The sequence below is a fragment of the Oncorhynchus kisutch genome, linkage group LG26 (assembly GCF_002021735.2).
Source record: "Oncorhynchus kisutch isolate 150728-3 linkage group LG26, Okis_V2, whole genome shotgun sequence".
Classification (NCBI taxonomy): domain Eukaryota; kingdom Metazoa; phylum Chordata; class Actinopteri; order Salmoniformes; family Salmonidae; genus Oncorhynchus; species Oncorhynchus kisutch.
In genome coordinates, this window is record NC_034199.2 from 17,174,246 (window position 1) to 17,194,554 (window position 20,309).

Here is a 20,309-nt window from a genome sequence, read left to right on the forward strand (position 1 = left end):
CGTTATTAAAAAATTTAACTAATATGGCACCACAACAAACCTGCCAAGAGAGGGCCGCCCACCAAAACCCCCGGACCAGGCAAGGAGGGCATTAATTAGAGAGGCAACAAAGAGACCAAAGAAAACCCTGAAGGAGCTGCAAAGCTCCACAGCGGAGATTGGAGTGTCCATAAGACCACTTTAAGCCGTACACTCCACAGAGCTGGGCTTTACGGAAGAGTGGCCAGAATAAAATAAGCAAACACGTTTGGTGTTTGCCAAAAGGCATGTGGGAGACTCCCCAAACATATTGAAGAAGGAACTCTGGTCAGATGAGACTATAACTGAGCTTTTTGGTCATCAAGGAAAACACTATGTCTGGCGCAAACCCAGCACCTCTCATCACCCCGAGAATACCATCCCCACAGTGAAGTATGGTGGTGGCAGCATCATGCTATGTTTTTCCATTGTCAGGGACTGGGAAACTGGTCAGAATTGCAGGAATGATGGATGGTGCTAAATACAGGGAAATTCTTGAGGGAAACCTGTTTCAGTCTTCCAGAGATTTGAGACTGGGACGGAGGTTCACCTTCCAGCAGGACAATGACAATATGCATACTGCTAAAGCAACACTCGGGTGGTTTAAGGGGAAACATTTAAATGTCTTGGAATGGCCTAGTCAAAGCCCAGACCTCAATCCAATTGAGAATCTGTGGTACTGTATGACTTAAAGATTGCTGTTCATCAGCAGAACCCATCCAACTTGAAGGAGCTGGAGCAGTTTTTAGAGACATACCCCAAGTATTGACTTTGGGGGGTGAATAGTTATGCACGCTCAAGTTTTCAGTTTTTTGGTCTTATTTCTTGTTTGTTTCACAATCAAACATATTTTGCATCTCCAAAGTGGTAGACATGTTGTGTAAATCAAATGATACAACCCCCCCCAAAACCCATTTTAATTCCAGGTTGTAAGGCAACAAAATAGGAAAAATGCCAAGGGGGGTGAATGCTTTCGCAAGCCACTGTATGTGTCAGAGGATAGAAGGTTCATGCAATTTGGACATATAGAGTCCACCATTACACCAAAGTGATAGACTGATAAGACTTTAGGAAGACAAACAGACAGATGTATCTTTACTAGATATCTGTGTAACACTACAGTGCCTTGCAATCCTATTCCTTGGATTTCCCTTGGATTTCCCTGGGATTTCTTCACATTTTATTGTGTTACAAAGTGGGATTTTATTGTTGGTAATTGTATTCTTTTGTAAAAAATCGACACCTAATACTCTGTAATATCAAAGCGGAAGAATAATTCATAAAAATAAAACAAATAGTAATAAATATGTAAGAACTAAAATATTGTTTGTTGCATAAATATTCAGCTCTCTGAGTCAATACATGGTACCTTTGGTATTGATTACAGCTGTGAGTCTTCTTAGATAAGTCTATGAGAGCTTTGCCTTGTTGCATGCAAGATGCATGTTTTGGAATATTTGTATTCTGTATATTTGTATTCTTTGTTTCACTCTGTCATTTAGGTCAGTATTGTGGAGTCACTATAATGTTGTTGATCCAATCTCAGTTCTCTCTCATCACAGCCATTGAACTCTGTAGCTGTTTTAAAATCACCAATGGCCTCATGGTGACATCCCTGAGCAGTTTCATTCCTGTCCTGCAGCTTAGTTCAAAAGGACAACTTTATCTCTGATGTGTTTGGGCGGTTTAATACATAATCCACAGCATAATTATTATCTTGACCATGCTTAAAGAGATATTCAATGTCTGATTTGTTATTGTTACCCATCTACCAATCACTGCCCTTCTTTACGAGGCTTTCGAAAAGCTCCCTGGTCTTTGTAGTTGAATCTGTCCTTGAAATGCAATACTTGTCTGAGGGACCTTATAGATGTTGTATGTATGGGGGACAGGGGAAGGGTTAGTCATTCAAAAATCTGGTCAACCGCTATTATTTTACACAGAGGGAGTCCATATAACCTGTGATTTGTTAAGGAAAATTATACTCCTGAATTCATTTAGGCTGGCCTAAACAAAGGGGCTGAAAACTTATACGACAACTATAGTTTAGTTATACCATTTTTATTTATCTTAAAATAACATTTCATGTTTCTTCCACTTTCACATTACAGAGTATTTTGTGTAGATGTTGACCAACCAAATGACAATTAAATCAATTTTCATCCCACTTCGTAACACAATCAAATTTGACGAAATCCAAGGGGTCTGAATACTTTTGCAAGGCACTGTATATACAATATATCAGGGTCCTATGTCTATGTGTAACACAGCCACACCCAGGCATCTGATAGGGCCTATCAGACCTATATACGTGCTGTGTATAACTGCTTGTTTCTTAGAACATAGCACATAGCAGTGACTTGAAACGTTCCTCTCTGAAGTGTTTCAAAAACATCCAAATGCTAACTGAGTTTAAATGGCTACGCATGAATAAGGACACTAAGATGGTGTTGAGAGTCCGAGGTTTGCAAGGTTGAGCTGAAATACGCTGGATGCTGAAGAATCCGAATCACTCTGTTCAGAAGCCCTGCAGCGGCAGAATTTCCAAACCTTGTATGCAAATGTAGTTTTTGTAGGTTGTTTTTTGGACTTGAAAGAGATGGAGAATTGTGCAGGCTGAATTGTCTTTTCACTATGTACACCCTCGTAGACGCTTTTACATCCACCTCTTTGGGGTTTTCTGAAGGCAAAACTAGCACGGTATTTGCTGAGGACAACAAAAGGTCGCCCAAAACCTCATCTACTCAGGTTGTTATCTCGATTCAGAGAGAGGCTCTGCAACCCTATCACAGGGGAGAGCACATTTACCTCCCATTTTACCTCAAATGAGTTCTCAGAAGTTGTTTTGGCTTGTCAAGCTAAGAACTTCTCAGAACTCTGGGCTCTCCACAAAGAACTCATTTTTTTTGTTCCAACTTAGTTCAGTATAAAGCACATCAATGATTTTTTTTTAGGAGAAAGGACAGCCGGGTGAAAAATAATCCACCATCAGATCTAAAAAAAATAAAGTTTAATGTTCGTGTATCACAAAGTAAATATATTAGTGTTTACAAAACAATTGGGTGCATGACAATAATGCATAACCTAATTACGTCTTTTTTTTTTTTTACCAACAACAACAGTGATAAGAACGCCTTCTATCGACAACAAACACGGTTTCATCCCACAGTTATAAATGTATAATTCTACTGTATAAATGCAAAAGCTGTTACAAGTTCAACAGAGTGTGAGAGCAAAGGTAGGTGTTGCAGAGGAACAGGAACTCACAGGGAGCTACGGTGGTTCAGATAACCTGATCTGTTTCTTTTGGAGCCGACTTGTGACTTGCCTTACCTTATTTAGAGATCGCTCTTTTGAATACAGATACAGTCAGGTACAGAATTAGGTAAACATTTTGGAATAAATCATACTGCCAAAATATTTCCATGACGTAGGGGGAATCTATTGAGACATTCGAATTACTTAACAATACTGTTTTCAAAATGAGGGTGAATGTAGACGTCCCATAGGCCATTAAATAGCAATCCCCACATAGGTAAATGAACAAAGATTTGCATGCTAAAAATGATTGGTGTTCTGAACAAAAATGCATCCATCTAATAGATTGTAAAAATGTATATTTTATCCTCACATTTTGGTTGTTCACTAAATATAAAAATTCACGTTTTTTTTTTTACTCCATGGTGTTGCAATGATCAACCCGACAGTTGTTCAGGGCTTATCCTAGTTATTGTGTAAGTGTCAGCATGCTTTGGATAGCCTCCCCTGACCAAAAGCTAACCACACCTTTGTAGGCATTGTCGTCGAATGCTGTGCTCTAAAAACATTAAACACATTTAGTGGTAAATCATACAATTTCGATTTTTAGTGAATTGTCCCTTGAACTATTGCATGAGAATTGAGAACACAAATCGATCAGTGTAATTGAAAGAAGAGGTAATCATTTTAAACATCAATACAATTAGTGAGACAGCTGAACTGGTACGTGACTAAAATATAAATTTGAGAGGGAAACCTGACAAATGACATCATATGATGGTGGCTCTAAAATTGCCTGATCTAAAGTCACATTAATAGAGGGACCCCAGTACCCCAGAAATGCATGTCATTGACTACATTACTCAAACGTTGCTATACAAACATGTACAGCACATCATTCATGGGAGACAATCAGAAATGTGAAAAATACTTTGATGGAAAATCTGAAAACATGACGATGCATTTTACAATCAAACAATAATGCATATCTGTTTCAGGTCATCTTGAGGATGGGTGTTACCTAGGACTATGGCTAACGCTAGTCAACAAGAAATTAAACAACTGTACAGTGAACAAGATCCCCAAAACTGGGACAACTAGACATTTGCACTGGGTTCCTCAACAACAGCTAGTTGGTATTGCTCTACTAAACACACAATTGGTACTGTACGAATCAAAGTGAGATGGTGCGATGGTAAACCCTGCTTTCAAATTCAGTTATTACTGGTTTATGGTTCACACCATTTTAAATTCCCTCCATTTGGTAAAATCGAGAAGGTCAACGTCTACATTTGAAAATACTTGTGCTTATTATTGATGGCTATAATACCCACCCAACGTTATCACATGAAGTTGTCATCCCATATACAGTGCATTTGGAAAGTATTCAGACCCTTTGACTTTTTCCACATTTTGTTACATTACAGCCTTATTCTAAAATTGTTTTTTTCTTCTGATCAATCTACACACAATACCCCATAATAACAAAGCAAAAACAGGTTTTTCAAAATCTTAGAAAATATCAAAAAATAAAACAACTCAAATGTCACATTTACATAAGTATTCAGACCCTTCACTCAGTACTTTGTTGAAGCAGATTTACCAGTGATTACAGCCTTGAGTCTTCTTTGGTATGATGCTACAAGCTCGGCATACCTGTATTTGTGGAGTTTCTCCTATTCTTCTCTGCAGTTCCTTTCAAGCTCTGTCAGATTGGATGGGTAGCGTTGCTGCACAGCTTTTTTTCAGGTCTCTCCAGAGATGTTTGATCGGGTTCAAGTCCGGACTCTGGCTGGGCCCCTCAAGGACATTCAGATACTTGTCCCAAAGCCACTCCTGCGTTGTCTTGGCTGTATGCATAGGGTCGTTGTCCTGTTGGAAGGTGAACCTTCGCCCCAGTCTGAGGTCCTCTGCGCTCTTGAGCAGGTTCCTTCGACCTCATGGCTCTGACATGCACTGTCAACTGTGGGACCTTATATAGACGTGTGTGCCTTTCCAAATAATGTCCAATCAATTGAATTTACCACAGATGGACTCCAATCAAGTTGTAGAAACATCTCAAGGAGGATCGATGGGAAAAGGATGCATCTGAGCTCAATTTTGAGTCTCATAGCAAAGGGTCTGAATACGTATGTAAATACGTTTTTTCTGTTTCGTTTTTTTATATACATTGGCAAAACCTGTTTTCGCTTTGTCATTATGGGGTACTGTGTTGATGAGGGACATTCTTTTTTTAATTTGATCATTTTTTGAATAGGCTGCAATGTAACAAAATGTGGAAAAAGTCAAGGGGTCTGAATACTTTCCGAATGACCTGCAGACCCTACTGTTAGTGCTTTGATCAAATCGGACCACATTGTCAAATTAAATAAGACTTTTCTGAGCCAAATCCTGGTTGACTTGAAGTGAAAGGGAATACTACCAGGATATTCTGGTGTTGTCCTCGTACACTCTTAACAAACCCGAGCCAAACCTGTCCTCGTAACAACTGGGACATCCATCTTCCCAATCTGGACATAACTGACATCCTATAGTCCACCAGAAATATGTTTCCTTATTATACACAGCACATATTTAAATAACATTAACGACAAACACTTTTCAGAGTCAGAATTATGTATGTACAAAAACGACATCTACAGACCACTCGCCATCACTCTTGATAGTAAGAAAGGAGAGAGGGGTGGGGGAATCAGCACAGTCAGTGAAAACACAAAAAACTGGGCTTCTACAAGGAAAGAAATAAAGGCTCTCTAGGTGCTTTGGCAAAAAATAAACAAAAAGTAAAATCCCTTTACTTGAGGCAACATTGGTTGTTAAGGCTCTACTGCAGCTGTGCTTTTTTAGTATTGGCCGATGACGACTATGTTATGAGAGAGGGATGAGGAAGGAGGAGGAGTTGGAGGAGAAGAGGTGCTATCTGGAATCCTCTGGCTCTGATTTGATGGTCTTCTTGTCGGAAAGGTTGAGAGCCCCTTGGGAGAAGTCGGCCCCGTTCCCATTTTCTGGAATGAGAAAGAGAAAACAACAACATAGGAGGAGTTGGATTATTATCAGATGATTCAGCATGAGTGAACTATGACAGAGAATTAACCAGCTGATTCAGTATCAAATGATTCAGAATGAAGGTTAAATGTGATGGAATCTTTGAGCTGATTCCATATCAAATGATTCATTGTGAATTAACTACAATAGAGAATCTCTAGGTGCAGACCTGTGGCCAAAGTTTTGCCCTCGACATTGCCATGGTGACTCGTCGCCGGGGTCTTTCCCTCCCCGTTGCTGTGATGCCTCTTTAGCTCATTGGCTAGCTGTTTCCCCAGGGGTATGTCTCCATCTGACCTTTGACCCGCCACACGCAGGTTCAGTGGCCTCTCCCCTATAGGAACACGCAGCTAGGTAAGGCCAAACATTTGATAAAAACAGAATGACAATACAGTACTTATCTATTCCATTATATTCTAACACTCAATTCAACTCATAAAAAGCCATTAAAACACCGTTATTCAAAATAATGATTTGTGTCTGTTCTGTAGAAAATGCCATTATCTATGTCTCGCTCTGTAATGAATAGAGGCTGTTAAATGAAAGAGCGGTGTGTGTACTGTGTATAAAATAAAAAGGTGTTAGTCACGCCACATTGCTGTCAATGCTGTCAATGAAGACCCATTAGATCAGCCAGAGGTAGAGCACAAAGGAAGATAACTCATGCTGTGTACATGTGTGTGTGTGTGTGTGTGTGTGTGTGTGTGTGTGTGTGTGTGTGTGTGTGTGTGTGTGTGTGTGTGTATGAGCCATCCTCGCTTCATCAGCCTCCACTGGTGTGTGTGTGTGCCCGTGTGTGCCTATGTGTGTGTTTCAGTGTGTATGTCTGTGTGTGTGTTTCAGTGTGTATGTCTGTGTGTGTGTTTCAGTGTGTGTGTGTGTGTGTGTGTGTGTGTTTCAGTGTGTGTGTGTGTGTGTTTCAGTGTGTGTGTCTGTGTGTGTGTGTGTTTCAGTGTGTGTGTATGTGTGTATGTTTCAGTGTGTATGTCTGTGTGTGTGTTTCAGTGTGTGTGTGTGTTTCAGTGTGTGTGTGTGTGTGTTTCAGTGTGTATGTCTGTGTGTGTGTTTCAGTGTGTGTGTGTGTTTCAGTGTGTGTTTCAGTGTGTGTGTGTGTGTGTGTGTTTCAGTGTGTATGTCTGTGTGTGTGTTTCAGTGTGTGTGTGTGTTTCAGTGTGTGTTTCAGTGTGTGTGTGTGTGTGTGCTTGAAGGGAAAGAGAATAAGCAGTATTAACACGGCAGTGTCATGCTGTTGACTGCGTGAGGTTGTGGGTGTGAAAGGTGTCACCCTCTATCCTCTGTGTTCACCACGCACTCTTAAGAGGGCTTCAGATCAATACAATAGCAGCCTATGCTACTCAAAGCAAGCTTAAAGCAACTCATAGCATTTATGGTTATATAAGTCCGTTTTTCCCTATCTGAGGACCATACACACAAGTGGATCCTTCCTGAAACTCCCCAAAATCTCCACAAACAGCTGACAAATGAATGAATGAAATAAAAATTTGACTGAGAAACTAAACATAAAGGCAAAATATTTAACCAGCACTAAAAGAATTGCGTCGGATGGTGGTACGCTTAACCAATATGAACTTTTATGCATTTTCCTTTCCTAAACGTCACTGAAACTACACCTAACCTGAACCTTAACCTAACCCTCGTTCCTAAACCTAACTTCAACACTTGATTACACTGAACAAAAATATAAACGCAACATGCAACAATTTCAAAGACTTTACTGAGCTACAGTTCATATTTGGTATTGGTATTTTGGCAGCCGGCAGGGAGAGGTGAGGGGAGTGGTAATTGAGGAGAGAGATCTTGCAGGTAGCTGGATCCACCCACCAAGCCTAATATGGACTTCCTGCCCCAACGAGGAAAGGCTGTGGGTCATTAAGCCAGGGAGTGCTTGGGGATAAAGGAGGAAGCAGCCTGCACAAAAGGGCAGAGGTGAGAGACAAGAGAAGTATGAAGAGGGAGAGAAATTAGAGCAAAATCTGTGTGATTGCCCAGTGTGACCTGGACTGTTGGACAACCCCCACCCCTCCTCCTCCTCCTCCTGCTGTGTACCGGATTGGCCGAGGACCCGAGTGTGAGGATTACCCCTGGGAAACGGGATGGACAAAGAGAACGGCTTGTGGACTGTGAGGTGACTGGTGAATTCCTGCTTCTTTCCCCGTTGTACCAAAATCCCTAAGAAACTTCAGTTTTGCATTCGCTTTGTGCTACTGGTGCATGTTTTGTTATTGCACTTGGTGACGTGGAAACCCCACGCCCTTGATCTTGCTACAGGATTTGCTGAGAAAGCAGCAGCTACCCTTCCTGGGATCCACACAACATGAAACATGACAATACAGAACATTAGTAGACAGGAACAGCTCAAGGCTAGAAATACAGACATTTAAAAATGGAACACGAAGCCTACATATCAATAGATAAGCCCAAACTATCTAGGTCAAATCTACATGCATGCAGGCCATGAAAGAACAGGGACATTTTCAGCTTCCAGGAATTGTGTACAGATCCGCGCGACGTGGGTCCGTGCATTATCATGCTGAAACATGAGGTGATGGCGGTGGATGAATGGCACGACAATGGGCCTCGGGATCTTGTCACGGTGCCTCTGCGCATTCAAATTGCCATCAATGAAATACAATTGTGCTCGTTTAATGTAGCTTATGCCTGCCCATACTATAACCCCACCACGACCGTGGGGCACTTTTCACAATGTTGACATCAGCAAACTGCTCTCTCACACAATGCCATACACACCATCTGCCATCTGTTCAAACTGGGATTCATCCATGAAGAGCACACTTCGCCAGTGGCTATCAAAGGTGAGCATTTGCCCACTGAAGTCTGTTACAATGCCGAACTGCCGTCAGGTGAAGATGATGAGCTTCCCTGAGACGGTTTCTGACAGTTTGTGCAGAAATTCGTTGGTTGTGCAAAACCACAGTTTAATCAGCTGTCTGGGTGGCTGGTCTCAGACGACAACAGCAAAGGTCCTTGTGAAGATGCTGGAGGAAACGGGTACAAAAGTACCTATATCCACAGTAAAATGAGTCCTATATCGACATAACCTGAAAGACCGCTCAGCTAGGAAGAAGCCACTGCTCTAAAACCACCATAAAAAAAGCCAGACTACGGTTTGCAACTGCACATGGGGACAAAGATTGTGCTTTTTGGAGAAATGTCTTCTGGTCTGATGAAACAAATATAGAACTGTTTGGTCATAATGACCATCGCTATGTTTGGAGGAAAAAGGGGGAGGCTTGCAAGCCGAAGAACACCATCCCAACAGTGAAGCACGGGGGTGGCAGCATCATGTTGTGGGGGTGCTTTGCTGCAGGAGGGACTGGTGCACTTCACAAAAAGATGGCATCATGAGGAGGAAAATTGTGTGGATATATTGAAGCAAATGGGTCTTCCAAATGGACAATGACCCCAAGCATACTTCCAAAGTTGTGGCAAAATGGCTTAAGGACAACAAAAGTCAAGGTACTGGAGTGGCCATCACAAAGCCCTGACCTCAATCTTATAGAAATGTTGTGGGCAGAACTGAAAAAGCATGTGCGAGCAAGGAGGCCTACAGACCTGACTCAGTTACACCAGCTCTGTCAGGAGGAATGGGCCAAATTTCACCTAACTTATTGTGGGAAGCTTGTGTAAGGCTACCCGAAACGTTTGACCCAAGTTAAACAATTTAAAGGTAATGCTACCAAATACTAATTGAGTGTATGTAACCTTCTGACCCACTGGGAATGTGATGAAAGAAATAAAAGCTGAAATAAATCATTATCTCTACTATTATTCAGATTTTTCACATTCTTAAAATAAAGTGGTGATCCTAACTGACCTAAGACAGGTCATTTTTACTAGGTTTAAATGTCAGGAATTGTGAAAAACTGAGTTTAAATATATCTGGCTAATATATCTGACTTCAACTGTAAATGTCTAATGTCTGACCTGGTTGTAGACTGGTGTTATCAGGGGAGCCTCCGTTGGTATGGTGGCGGTGCTCTGGGTCTGTGCTGTGTCTAAATTTGAAGCCCCCCATAGGAACCCTCCACTCCAGGGTCTGAAGTCTGTCCTGGGCCTTAGCCTCGTGGAGGATCTCCATCTGCCTGGCCAGCAGATGCTCCAGCTGCAGCTACAACACACGCAGATGCATATAATCAGTTGAAGATACATGTCTATTGTTACACACACATTAGAAAACACATAACACACAAACAACTGAGCCTGGAGTTCTATCAAAGACCATCTAAAAGGACAGCACAATCTTAAGTTCCTTCTCTAGTCTAGATACTCGTTGTTTACATGTATCTTTTGGGGTGGTAGGTAGCCTAGTGGTTAGAGCGTTGGGACAGTAACCATAAAGGGTGCTGGATTGAATCCCTGAGCTGATAAGGTACAAATCTGTCGTTCTGCCCCTGAACAAGGCAGTTAACCCACTGTTCCCCGGTAGGCCGTCATTGTAAATAAGAATTTGTTCTTAACTGACTTGCCTAGTTAAATAAAACATCTGTCAGCCATTTCCAGCATCTACACTGTCTTGTCTGTTTCTCCAAAACAACAGAAAATAAGCCTGCAATTTGATGAGGGATAATGAGGTGAGTATTGGTGATGATGTCATAACAGACAAAGAGGGAATGGACGGGCTACTGCTTTACTTATTCTGTTTTTTTCCTCAATTATAAATGAGAAACGAGGATACAAACTGTATTATCAAACAAAATAGCTTGTCAATAACTCTGCTGGTGATATGCAGTGGTGAATCTTCACTTTCTCACATTTCTTCTAATTGGTATGACCCAGCCTATGCATCACCCGCAGATTGGACGTCAACTAGCCAGTTAGTCAGTCAGACAGCAAGCCATACAGTCGATCAGACAGCCAAGCAGTTTGCTAGCCAGCCAGTCTTCATGTCTGTTTGTCCATCAGTCTGTCCAGCCATCCCTCAGAGAGTGGTAGTGTAGTCACCTGGATGTTGCGTCCTGTGGTCTCCTCTCCTTTAGACTTGGCTGTGGCCAGCTGCTCCCTCAGGGTCTCTTGTCTCATGTGGATGGCCTGCAGGGCCTCCTGAAGGTCAAAGAAGCCCTCCTGATGAGAGAGGGAGAGAGGGAGAGAGAGAGAGAGAGAGAGAGAGAGAGAGAGAGAGGAATGCCACTATCAGACCATGGTCCCATTCAGATTTTCTCTCATTTTATGCTCTACTCTACTCATGATGCCGTCTAGCTGAAATAATGTCACCCAGTCTCACCAGGGGATGCTTGTCACACTTATCTCCTGTGAAAAATAACTGTTATATTTTCAGTATGTTTACCCTTAGATCTGTTTATCGGATTCTGAAGTTGAAATTGAGGTCTGAATAAGGAGACAGTGGGTTGCCAGGTTGGGTTGGGTTGAGGGGGCTGTCCCTCCTCTCTGTTCAGGGTTTGTGGAGGATGTTTGGGGAAGGTTAACACATGTCTACAAGTGACGTAAATCTGAGCTCACCCTACCGCCACACCTTATGATTTATCACACCTTCACAGCACCCACAGAAGGTGTGGAGTCAGAGTGTGTGTATGTGAAAGATTGGGAAAGACAGAGCGAAAAAGAGCATATGAGTATCGTGTGTGTGGACAACCCAACTGCGCAAGTGCATGGAGGTGGGTGGTTCTGAGCGCGCCCATGCGGTGATGTCATGTAAACCTCAGGACTATGGGTAGGCGTGACTGAGCTCATTTGGGCTTTTGTGTTGTCCATGTGGGCGTGTGGCTGGCTCTTAATGGGAGGGTGGCAGTTGTGTGTGTGTGTGTGTGTGTTTGTTTGAGACGGGGGTAGGGCAGAAGAGTGGGTGGGGATTCATTTTCTAACTCTCCATGGTTAACTCCTCCTTTGTGGAGATAAATATGTAAAACTTCATCTCAAGGACACACAGTAACATGTTGTTAAAAGAAAACAACCAGGTTGTGAGAATAATTCGCCTTTAGTAAGAGAAAAGTGCCAGAAAAATATTTGAAAAACTGAAAAGGTGTGTCATGTGTGTACAGATCTTAATTTGAGGCCATTTTCTACAGCAGGAAAAGAATTCTGCAACAACAGGAAATGTTTAATTATAATGTGGATTATAATTAATTTATTAGGGCATTTTAATGTGTAAATTACAAACTTTAGAAGCCTTTTTAACCTTGTATACACTATAGGTTTACATTGCCTGCTGTGCAGGAACATTTGCAGCAACAAAAGAGTGATCAAATTAAGATCCTACATCTGTTGCAAATATCTTCAGTAGTCTCCAATAAATTCCAGGAAATATATTTTCGATGAAAACAATCCACTTCAACACATTCATTCATTCAAACAAATAACTGTGTTTGTTCTAGCAAGGTCTGCTATGTGGCTGCCCCGGAGGACTGAGAAACAGGGGGAAGGTGATGGGGGGGGGGGGGGGGCGTGGGCCTGCTAGCTAGTCCCACCCTGGCCCACCCCTGGTCTGTGGAGGCGTAGGGGAAGCTCACTCACATCAGAGATTTGGACCGTCATCAAACATACCACTGGAGGGAGATGAATGGACAGCTGCCATAAGCTCAGCTCACAACAGTTCCCTACACAAAGACGCTCTTTACTGAACAACTCAAAAACAACTCAGAGGAGTTTCTGGGGGAACTCTTTACTCAACACACGATGAGGAACGGAACTAGAGAAGCATTGACACACTGACAGACAAAGCCCTCTACTTCGCGGTATCCAACGCTCTTCAAAAGACAAGGAGTGGATGCAGCGAGGTGTGTCAGTCAATCTCTCACTGTGGGTCCTCAGGGCGTTACGTAAGGCGTGGAGGAGGAGGTGACCCGATTCGACAGAGGAAGTTTTTATTCCGGTGAACTTTGATCTTTCCCCTGCATTATGACACCCAGTAGTCTTAAGGGACACGCCCCCTGTCCGCCGAGCCCCATATACACGGCCAAGCTGGCTGACAGGCAGCTATGCAAACAAAAGGCACTGGACACACCCATTCAGAACCATGCACTATCGGTCTGTGGGAATCCGGGATTGTTAAGGGATTTACCCTTTCTAATCTAACAGCACACAGGTGTTAGGAAACTGGGGATATAGGAGTGAGCTTTAATTTATATAAGGTCAAACTCTGTGGAAAGCTCTGTGGTCGTTGGATGATGCGGTGAGAAAGAGATGGGCTCACCTCTGTTTTAATCCTCTTGGGAGAAATCTCATCTCTATCACCACATCGGGACCTACAGGAGAGAAAGAGATAGGGAGAGAGACAAACAGGGAGAGAGAGAAAGAGAGACAGAGAAAGAGAACAAGACAGAGGGAGAGCGAGAGAGAATTCAGAAGATGAACATTTCAAAGAGCATAACCCTTCTAATAGTGTACAGGATAACCGTTTCTTGATCTGTAATGCCTCAAGAAAATAATTTTAAATATGGAAACTCCTGTAAAACATTGTAAAATGTTTATTCATTTCCCTTTAACCTCTGGTGCAACACCAATGAATGATCATTCCAAAAGAATGATTTATGAATCAACATGCAACATCATCATTACAAGAACAAGTGAGAGAGACATGTGGCGCTGGGTGGAATTTTCCATCTTTGTGGTTGCCAGTCAGGAAGCACCTGCATGTCAGATTAAACCTGTCATCTAGAAGCAGTGAGAGGGAAGTGGCAAGCACATACACACACACACAGAAATACATACGCAAACACACAAGCAAACACACTTCCCGGCTGGCAACTACGAGGATGGAGCACCATATCTGATACTCAATAAATCGGGTGACATTTTTTACTTCAACTTTGTTCATCAACCATTCATGAGAAGCATTTCACCCAGTCACATTAAAGTATTACCATTCATCCTCAAGATGTGTGTGTGTGTGTGGCAGCTGTTCTCACTTGCTGGTCCTGTAGGTGTATTTGTAGGTGACCTCCCGGGAGACCTGTCTAGCCAGACCAAACAGCTCATCTCTCCTGGTCAGCAGGGACACCTCCTTCATACACAACTGAGCTGCTGCCTCATTCACTGTCAGCTAGACAGAGACAGAGAGACAGAGAGAGAGAGAGAGAGAGAGAGACAGAATAAGAGGTATGGGAGGAAGAGAGGGGAAGAGGGAGAGAAGAAGAGAGTGGCGGTATAAGGATACTGTTCTATGCAGTTATAAAGCAGGTTCTCTGAAACCACGTGGTCAAACGTATCTAAAGCAGAGCAGCAGCGAACACACATCTGAAAATGTTGTACTCCTTACACAGCGATAGCCAGAAACACACACCCTCTTCCCCCTCTACCTCGTGCAGCGTAAGTTGCTTGCCATCCTTCCTCTTGGAGTCGAAGCGTCCGTAGATGGCACTGTACTTGCGTATCTCCTCCGCCCTCCTCGGGTCGTCCTCGTCCATGTCCAGGATGTGGCAGATCATCTTGGCCAGCTTCTTGTTGCCCCGCAGCCCCTCCTTCACGTCGGCCGGATCGCTCCGAGGCAGCGCCTGGGCCAGCCGCTCCACACACTCCACCACCGACCGCAACGCCGCGGCATCTAGTACCTCCTCGCCGCGGGGGGACGAGGGGGAAGCCAGACCCAGAGTCAACTCCGCTGGGGACAGGCTGCGCTCGCTCTCCGCTCCCCCTCCCCCGCCGTGGGAGGACAAGGAGGCCCAGAAGCGGGGCTCACTGACCCTCTGCAGTGGAGACCCTGAGGTCGAACCCCCTCCCCCCTCCCCCCCCACCACTGACGCCGACGCTTCGCCTCTCCTGGGCTCACCCACACACGCTGACGCCTGAAGTTTGGGCACTTTGACGTGGGTGCTAGCGTTAGCATTACCGTTAGCTTCTAGCTTGTAGACAGGGATGCTGCAGACAGGGAGAGAGGCCAGGGGCTGGTTGAACAGGGCCGGGTTGGTGACCCAGTCTCGCAGGGCCTTCTGGAGCCTCCTCACATGCAGGGGCTTGCTGGCCATGCCCACCAGGGCCATGATCTCCAGGAACTCCTCCTCGGCCGCCTCACACAGCTGCTGCACGTCGTCGCCGCCCTGCTGGATGAAGGCCTCGTAGTAGGACAGCAGGTTGGCCCTCTGGAGGATCCTGTAGAGCTGGAGCTCCCCCAGGGTCCTGGGCAACGCCGCCGCCATCCCTGACCGAAACACACAGGCAAATCAACCTCCAGAGAAACAAAGCACAGCTCAGATCTGAAACCTTGAAAAACAAATCATAAATAGTCTATGAACATACAAACACAGCAAAAACTAAAAACAAACACATACTACTACAGCCTAACCAATAAGTATTGTAGATTAGCCTTTCCGGGTGTGAGGTATAAAGTAGTGGCGCTAGATTAGCAGAATAAAGAATGTGAAGCTGTGATAATGGTGCATTATTAGTCAGACGGGCAGATCTGAACACAGCTTAAGGAGAGCCCAGCCTGCCACACTCCTGGAGACGAGGGAGAGTCACATACCAGACGCCACCTCTGCAGCACACGTAGGTGGTCTCTCTCTCTCTCTCTCTCTCTCAGCATGGAGTCAACCACTGTGCGTGCGTGTGTGCATTCTTCCCCCACTCCCTGTCCCCAGTACATTTTATAGCTACCTAACACAGCCAGTGAGGGGAGTGAAATAGAGCAAGGGTGACAGTGGGATACAGGGCAGGTTGCTGGCTAGCACAGAGGCCCATTTAGATTTGACTCACCCTCCACTTAAGCTATGCCCTTCACGCACGCACGCACGCGCACACACACACACACTCACACTTCTGCCTATCCCGATGTGCAGTTCTAATTAGCTCTATCCCTTGGACTAGCCATATAATGTTTGTTTGGCTGCTATGTTATTGCTAGTTATACCCAGTAGCCAGTGTTTTCCCCCTCATCAACGGATCATTACTGTGACACTGTGCCTCCTCTCACACTCTGTGGCTGAGTCCCAGTACTGAATGGAGTCTGTTGACAACTTGATTAAAAAAGTGGACACCCACTGGACACAGACGCCAGTTCAACATCTAGTATTGCTTTACATCTGGTTGAGTTGTCAACTAACGTGAAATCAACAAAAGAATTCCCCATGCCATTGGATTTAGTTGAACATTTGGGTGACAAAAATATACAATTCCCTTAAACGGATTACTTTTTGTAGTTTTCCACGTTGATTCAACATCATCACAATGAATTCCTTGGGTGAAATAATGTGGAAACAACACTGATTCAGCCCGTTTTGCCCAGTCGGCAGGGTGTGAAGGGTAGAGGCCGAGTGCAGCTCGCACAAGCCTAATGTCAGCATATCACCTGGCTGAAGACCCCCCCCCCCCCCATCATCAGTCTGTTTTTAAATCACATTAACTCTCTTCCCCACTCTGTAACTCTTCTTCTCCCTGTCCGCGAGTCAGCCTTATTTAGACAAACATGTGCCCGAAAGGGGTTTCCTTTTTTTTTTTACCCCTGATGGAGCCTCACACCTACCCACACCACACACACCTTTACCGAGCACACTACCGATCAAAGACACACAGGATGGACGCTGCCCTTTACAATAACAGACAGGTTTTTTTCTGTCCTTCCTTAGAAGCTGAATTTGAAACAGAACACTGAGACGGGCACAGGTGAACAGTCCCCTTGTTTCATGTGGACTAGGTGTTTGTGGACAGTGATAAATGGCTTCGGTGTTCACCCTCTCTGGCCCTGCAATAAAGACGAAAGATCAGACCTAACCAATATGCGATGCCATTTACATTTCCAGTTGCGTGGTGGATAGGACACCTTGCTGTACTGCTATATGTTCTACTCGACAGATACAGTAGAACTGGTGCCTTCGCACATAATACATAGACGATATGAAATCAATTCATTTGTCTGTTTCTGTCTGTTTTGGTTATCAACTTTTCAAGCTCCATTGTGATATTGTTGATTGAGTCACATGTCCGCCTTAATATCAGAGGTTGAAGCAGTTGCTCCTGTCTCAAAACCCCTCTAAGCATCCAGTGTTTTGGCTATTCTCAGAAACAGCACATGGCATCGACTACCTCTAACTTTCTCAAACGAACCACCGTGTTCTGTAAAGAATCATCCGAAGGAGAGAAAAGGTCAATTTGTCAGTGCTGCAGAGACAGTTAGGTCATGCTGTACTCAAGCTGAATATTTAACACAGACGCTGGACTTTATAGCGGTGGTTGCTGAAACCCATTTAGGCTGTACAACCTCATCAGAGCCCTCACCAAACGTGTGATAACATTGGAGGGCTTCTGGCCATTGCCTCTTCACAGCAGTTTCTGGGAAAGTACTCTCAAATGACATATTAACCTGTTAAACTCTTGAGTGGTTGTTTGAGGGCCCTGTAGTATGCATGGAAAGGGTACCGCCTGATGGTCATTGTAAAGCACTGAATTTCCTTCCCCATCCACATTACCTTCTATGCGTCCTCCACAACCTCCATGATCTATCTCACTCGTTTACAATTGGAAAAGTGAATGGGAACAGAAGTTTGAAGTTTCTTCACCTGTCTTGTCTTATTTATTTTTAATTGCTCAGGTCATTTTAAGATGTCAGGCTTCAAAATCAGTTCAGCCGTTTTTGGCACAGTGACTCACTACCCAAACCAGACACAACTGGTTTCAAGAGGACAAGAGACGTCATGTGATCTCCTACTGCTATCTAGTGGACGAACTGGGAATCAGACAGAGGATATATTTACATCAATGGATACAGTAGGTAGAAACATCAGCTTTCTCCTCATATGTTTATGACCATCATTCCTGTAAGAGGAAAAAATGAAGCCATGGCACGTTGCACAAGCCCGGCGCTTTTAAAATGGCCGTGTTCCTATGGGAATTTGCGCACGTTTAGAGCACTATCATTTAGTAAAAGATTTGACAAATGCTTTTTCTTAATGAAAATAAATATACGTTTGGAACTGTAATTGGTGACTTCTTTTTTTATTTCAAACATAGACTTTCAAATCTCTTAGATCCACCACTTCAGCACCTCCTGAGTCCTGCAATATTACTCCTGGAATTCAAATACACTGAATAAAGCCTATCTACAAATATACAATCACTTTAAAAACATACCCTATAGCATCTACTTAATCTGGTTCAAAGACAAGGAAAACAGTGATTTTCAGAGAAACATTTATTACTGGATGTTCTAGCTGGTGTTTGGGTACGCTTACTTCTGACTTGAAAACCTTTCAAATGTCCAATTAACTAACACTAGTATGAATCACGGTCTTTAAAAAAAAAAGGGTAGTTGTAGACTATGCAAAAAGTAAAACTGAAAATCAGAGGAAAAAACACTTTTCCAGAACACTACAAAGGTGACAGTGGTGGGATAATCCCTCAGTTTCTCCCAGGAAATGTGTTCCTCCTATCTGGGCTCCCTCTTAGGTGAGTTTTATGCCAAGATGTCCTGACCTTTATGGCACAGGGGAGGTAGGCTTCTGCACTGGCCCTGTAACTGCAGAGTCGTTGGTTCAAATCCTGCTCTCGCTGTTTGAATTTATCATCATTTCATCTCAAATTAATTTAAATCTGATGACTATCATCCCTGATATCATGAGAAAGCATGCTTTACAATTGACTCCCCAGGATAGCATATCTCACTTCCTTATTGGAAAGCATTGAATCAAGCAGGCCTATGCACCAAAGAAGTTCTCTATCACGTACTCAATGCCAACTAGGCTTAAAATCCAGAAGGAAAGCATACGTTATTTAAGTCATTGTGGGAAAACGACAGAAGCGAGGGAGGGAGCAAGCAGATGCTTTCTTTACACAGCTGCGGATAGACTCCCACCGCCACCGTCCCCGCGCCCGGGAATAAACGGGTTTGCGTCTCCCACTCCGAGAGTAAAAACATAAATAAACATCCTGTTTCTACTGTCTGCCAGTGTAGCTCAGCGCACAGTGCAAAACTCCACGTTCCCCAGATAAAAGTCATACAAAACGTCGTAATGTTGTGCCAACAGAATGAATGAGCCTTAGTTACAGTAGGATGTGCACTCTCTTCATCAATAATATTCATCAATAGGCTAGTATAAACGAGTGTCCTAGCCTATCTCTCTTCTTTATATTATCCGTAATGCTGTCCCATGTCCACACAATTATTTAGGCCATTAAAAGTCCAATCTAAAGTTGTCTGTCTTTAGCATATTGTCTAGTCAATCTATGGACGCATCTCAAATTTGCTCCCTGCTAGAAATTGAAAGAAAGCGGCCACCGCGGGCGCGTACCTGCAGAACTCTTCGCACCGCTCATCCAACCTTTCGTTCCTTTCTTGCTCTTCAATTCTCCCCTCACCGCGAGAAGCAAAACGAGTGTGGGCAATAGAAGTTTAGTATAAAGGACCTGCTAAGTGTTGGTTTATCCCTACTCCCCTACTGTTCCGAGTTGGTTGCTCCTCTCTTGCTACATTTCTCTCTCACTCCCACGCGGCTGCGTGACGCAGATCCTGGCGTGGGTGGCTGCCGGGCGTGGGAGGCTGCTGCATGGAATACCAAGCATCATGTCACACCAGGCAGCGACCGCGGTAAGCAGGGAAGGGAGGGAGATGCTGGCGCGTCACCACACACAGGCTTCAGATGCTTTTTAAAAAGCCAGTTGTACTGAAAATAGGCCCAGAGGCGTCATGCTCATCACAGTGAGTACAGGGGCACATGCCGTAAAAAGTAAATAAATAAATAAAGTACATTGTTACATTTCTCTGTACACTGCAAAATATTTCCAGTAATTGTTTTTACAGTAAATTACTGGCACCACAGTAGCCAGTAAGTTGCTATACATTTACAGTATAGTATGCAGAACGGCAGACTGTTACCTTGTCAGCTCGGGGATTCAATCTAGCAACCTTTTAGGTTTCTGGCCCAATGCTCTAACCACTAGGCTACCTGCCACCCCTAGAATAGTAACAACAACAAAACAACAACCTTCAGAGAACAAATAGTGTTTGGCTACGTATACAGTAGTGACATCAAGATGCTGACAAGACAATACAGGGGACACTTACA

The 20,309-nt window shown here is 43.8% G+C and overlaps 1 protein-coding gene across 1 annotated transcript; it reads right to left on the minus strand.

Moving 5' to 3' along the window:
• Positions 1 to 2,063: 2,063 nt before the first annotated feature.
• LOC109871122 (NGFI-A-binding protein 1-like) lies at positions 2,064 to 19,787 on the minus strand. The gene is made up of 8 exons (XM_020461961.2): positions 19,536 to 19,787; positions 14,616 to 15,454; positions 14,226 to 14,359; positions 13,511 to 13,562; positions 11,305 to 11,424; positions 10,288 to 10,471; positions 6,491 to 6,655; positions 2,064 to 6,281 (listed from the first exon to the last, which is right to left on the minus strand). The coding sequence occupies exons 1-8, from the start codon at positions 19,558 to 19,560 to the stop codon at positions 6,193 to 6,195; spliced, it is 1,608 nt and encodes a 535-aa protein (XP_020317550.1). The 5' UTR covers positions 19,561 to 19,787; the 3' UTR covers positions 2,064 to 6,192.
• Between the last annotated feature and the right edge of the window lie 522 nt (positions 19,788 to 20,309).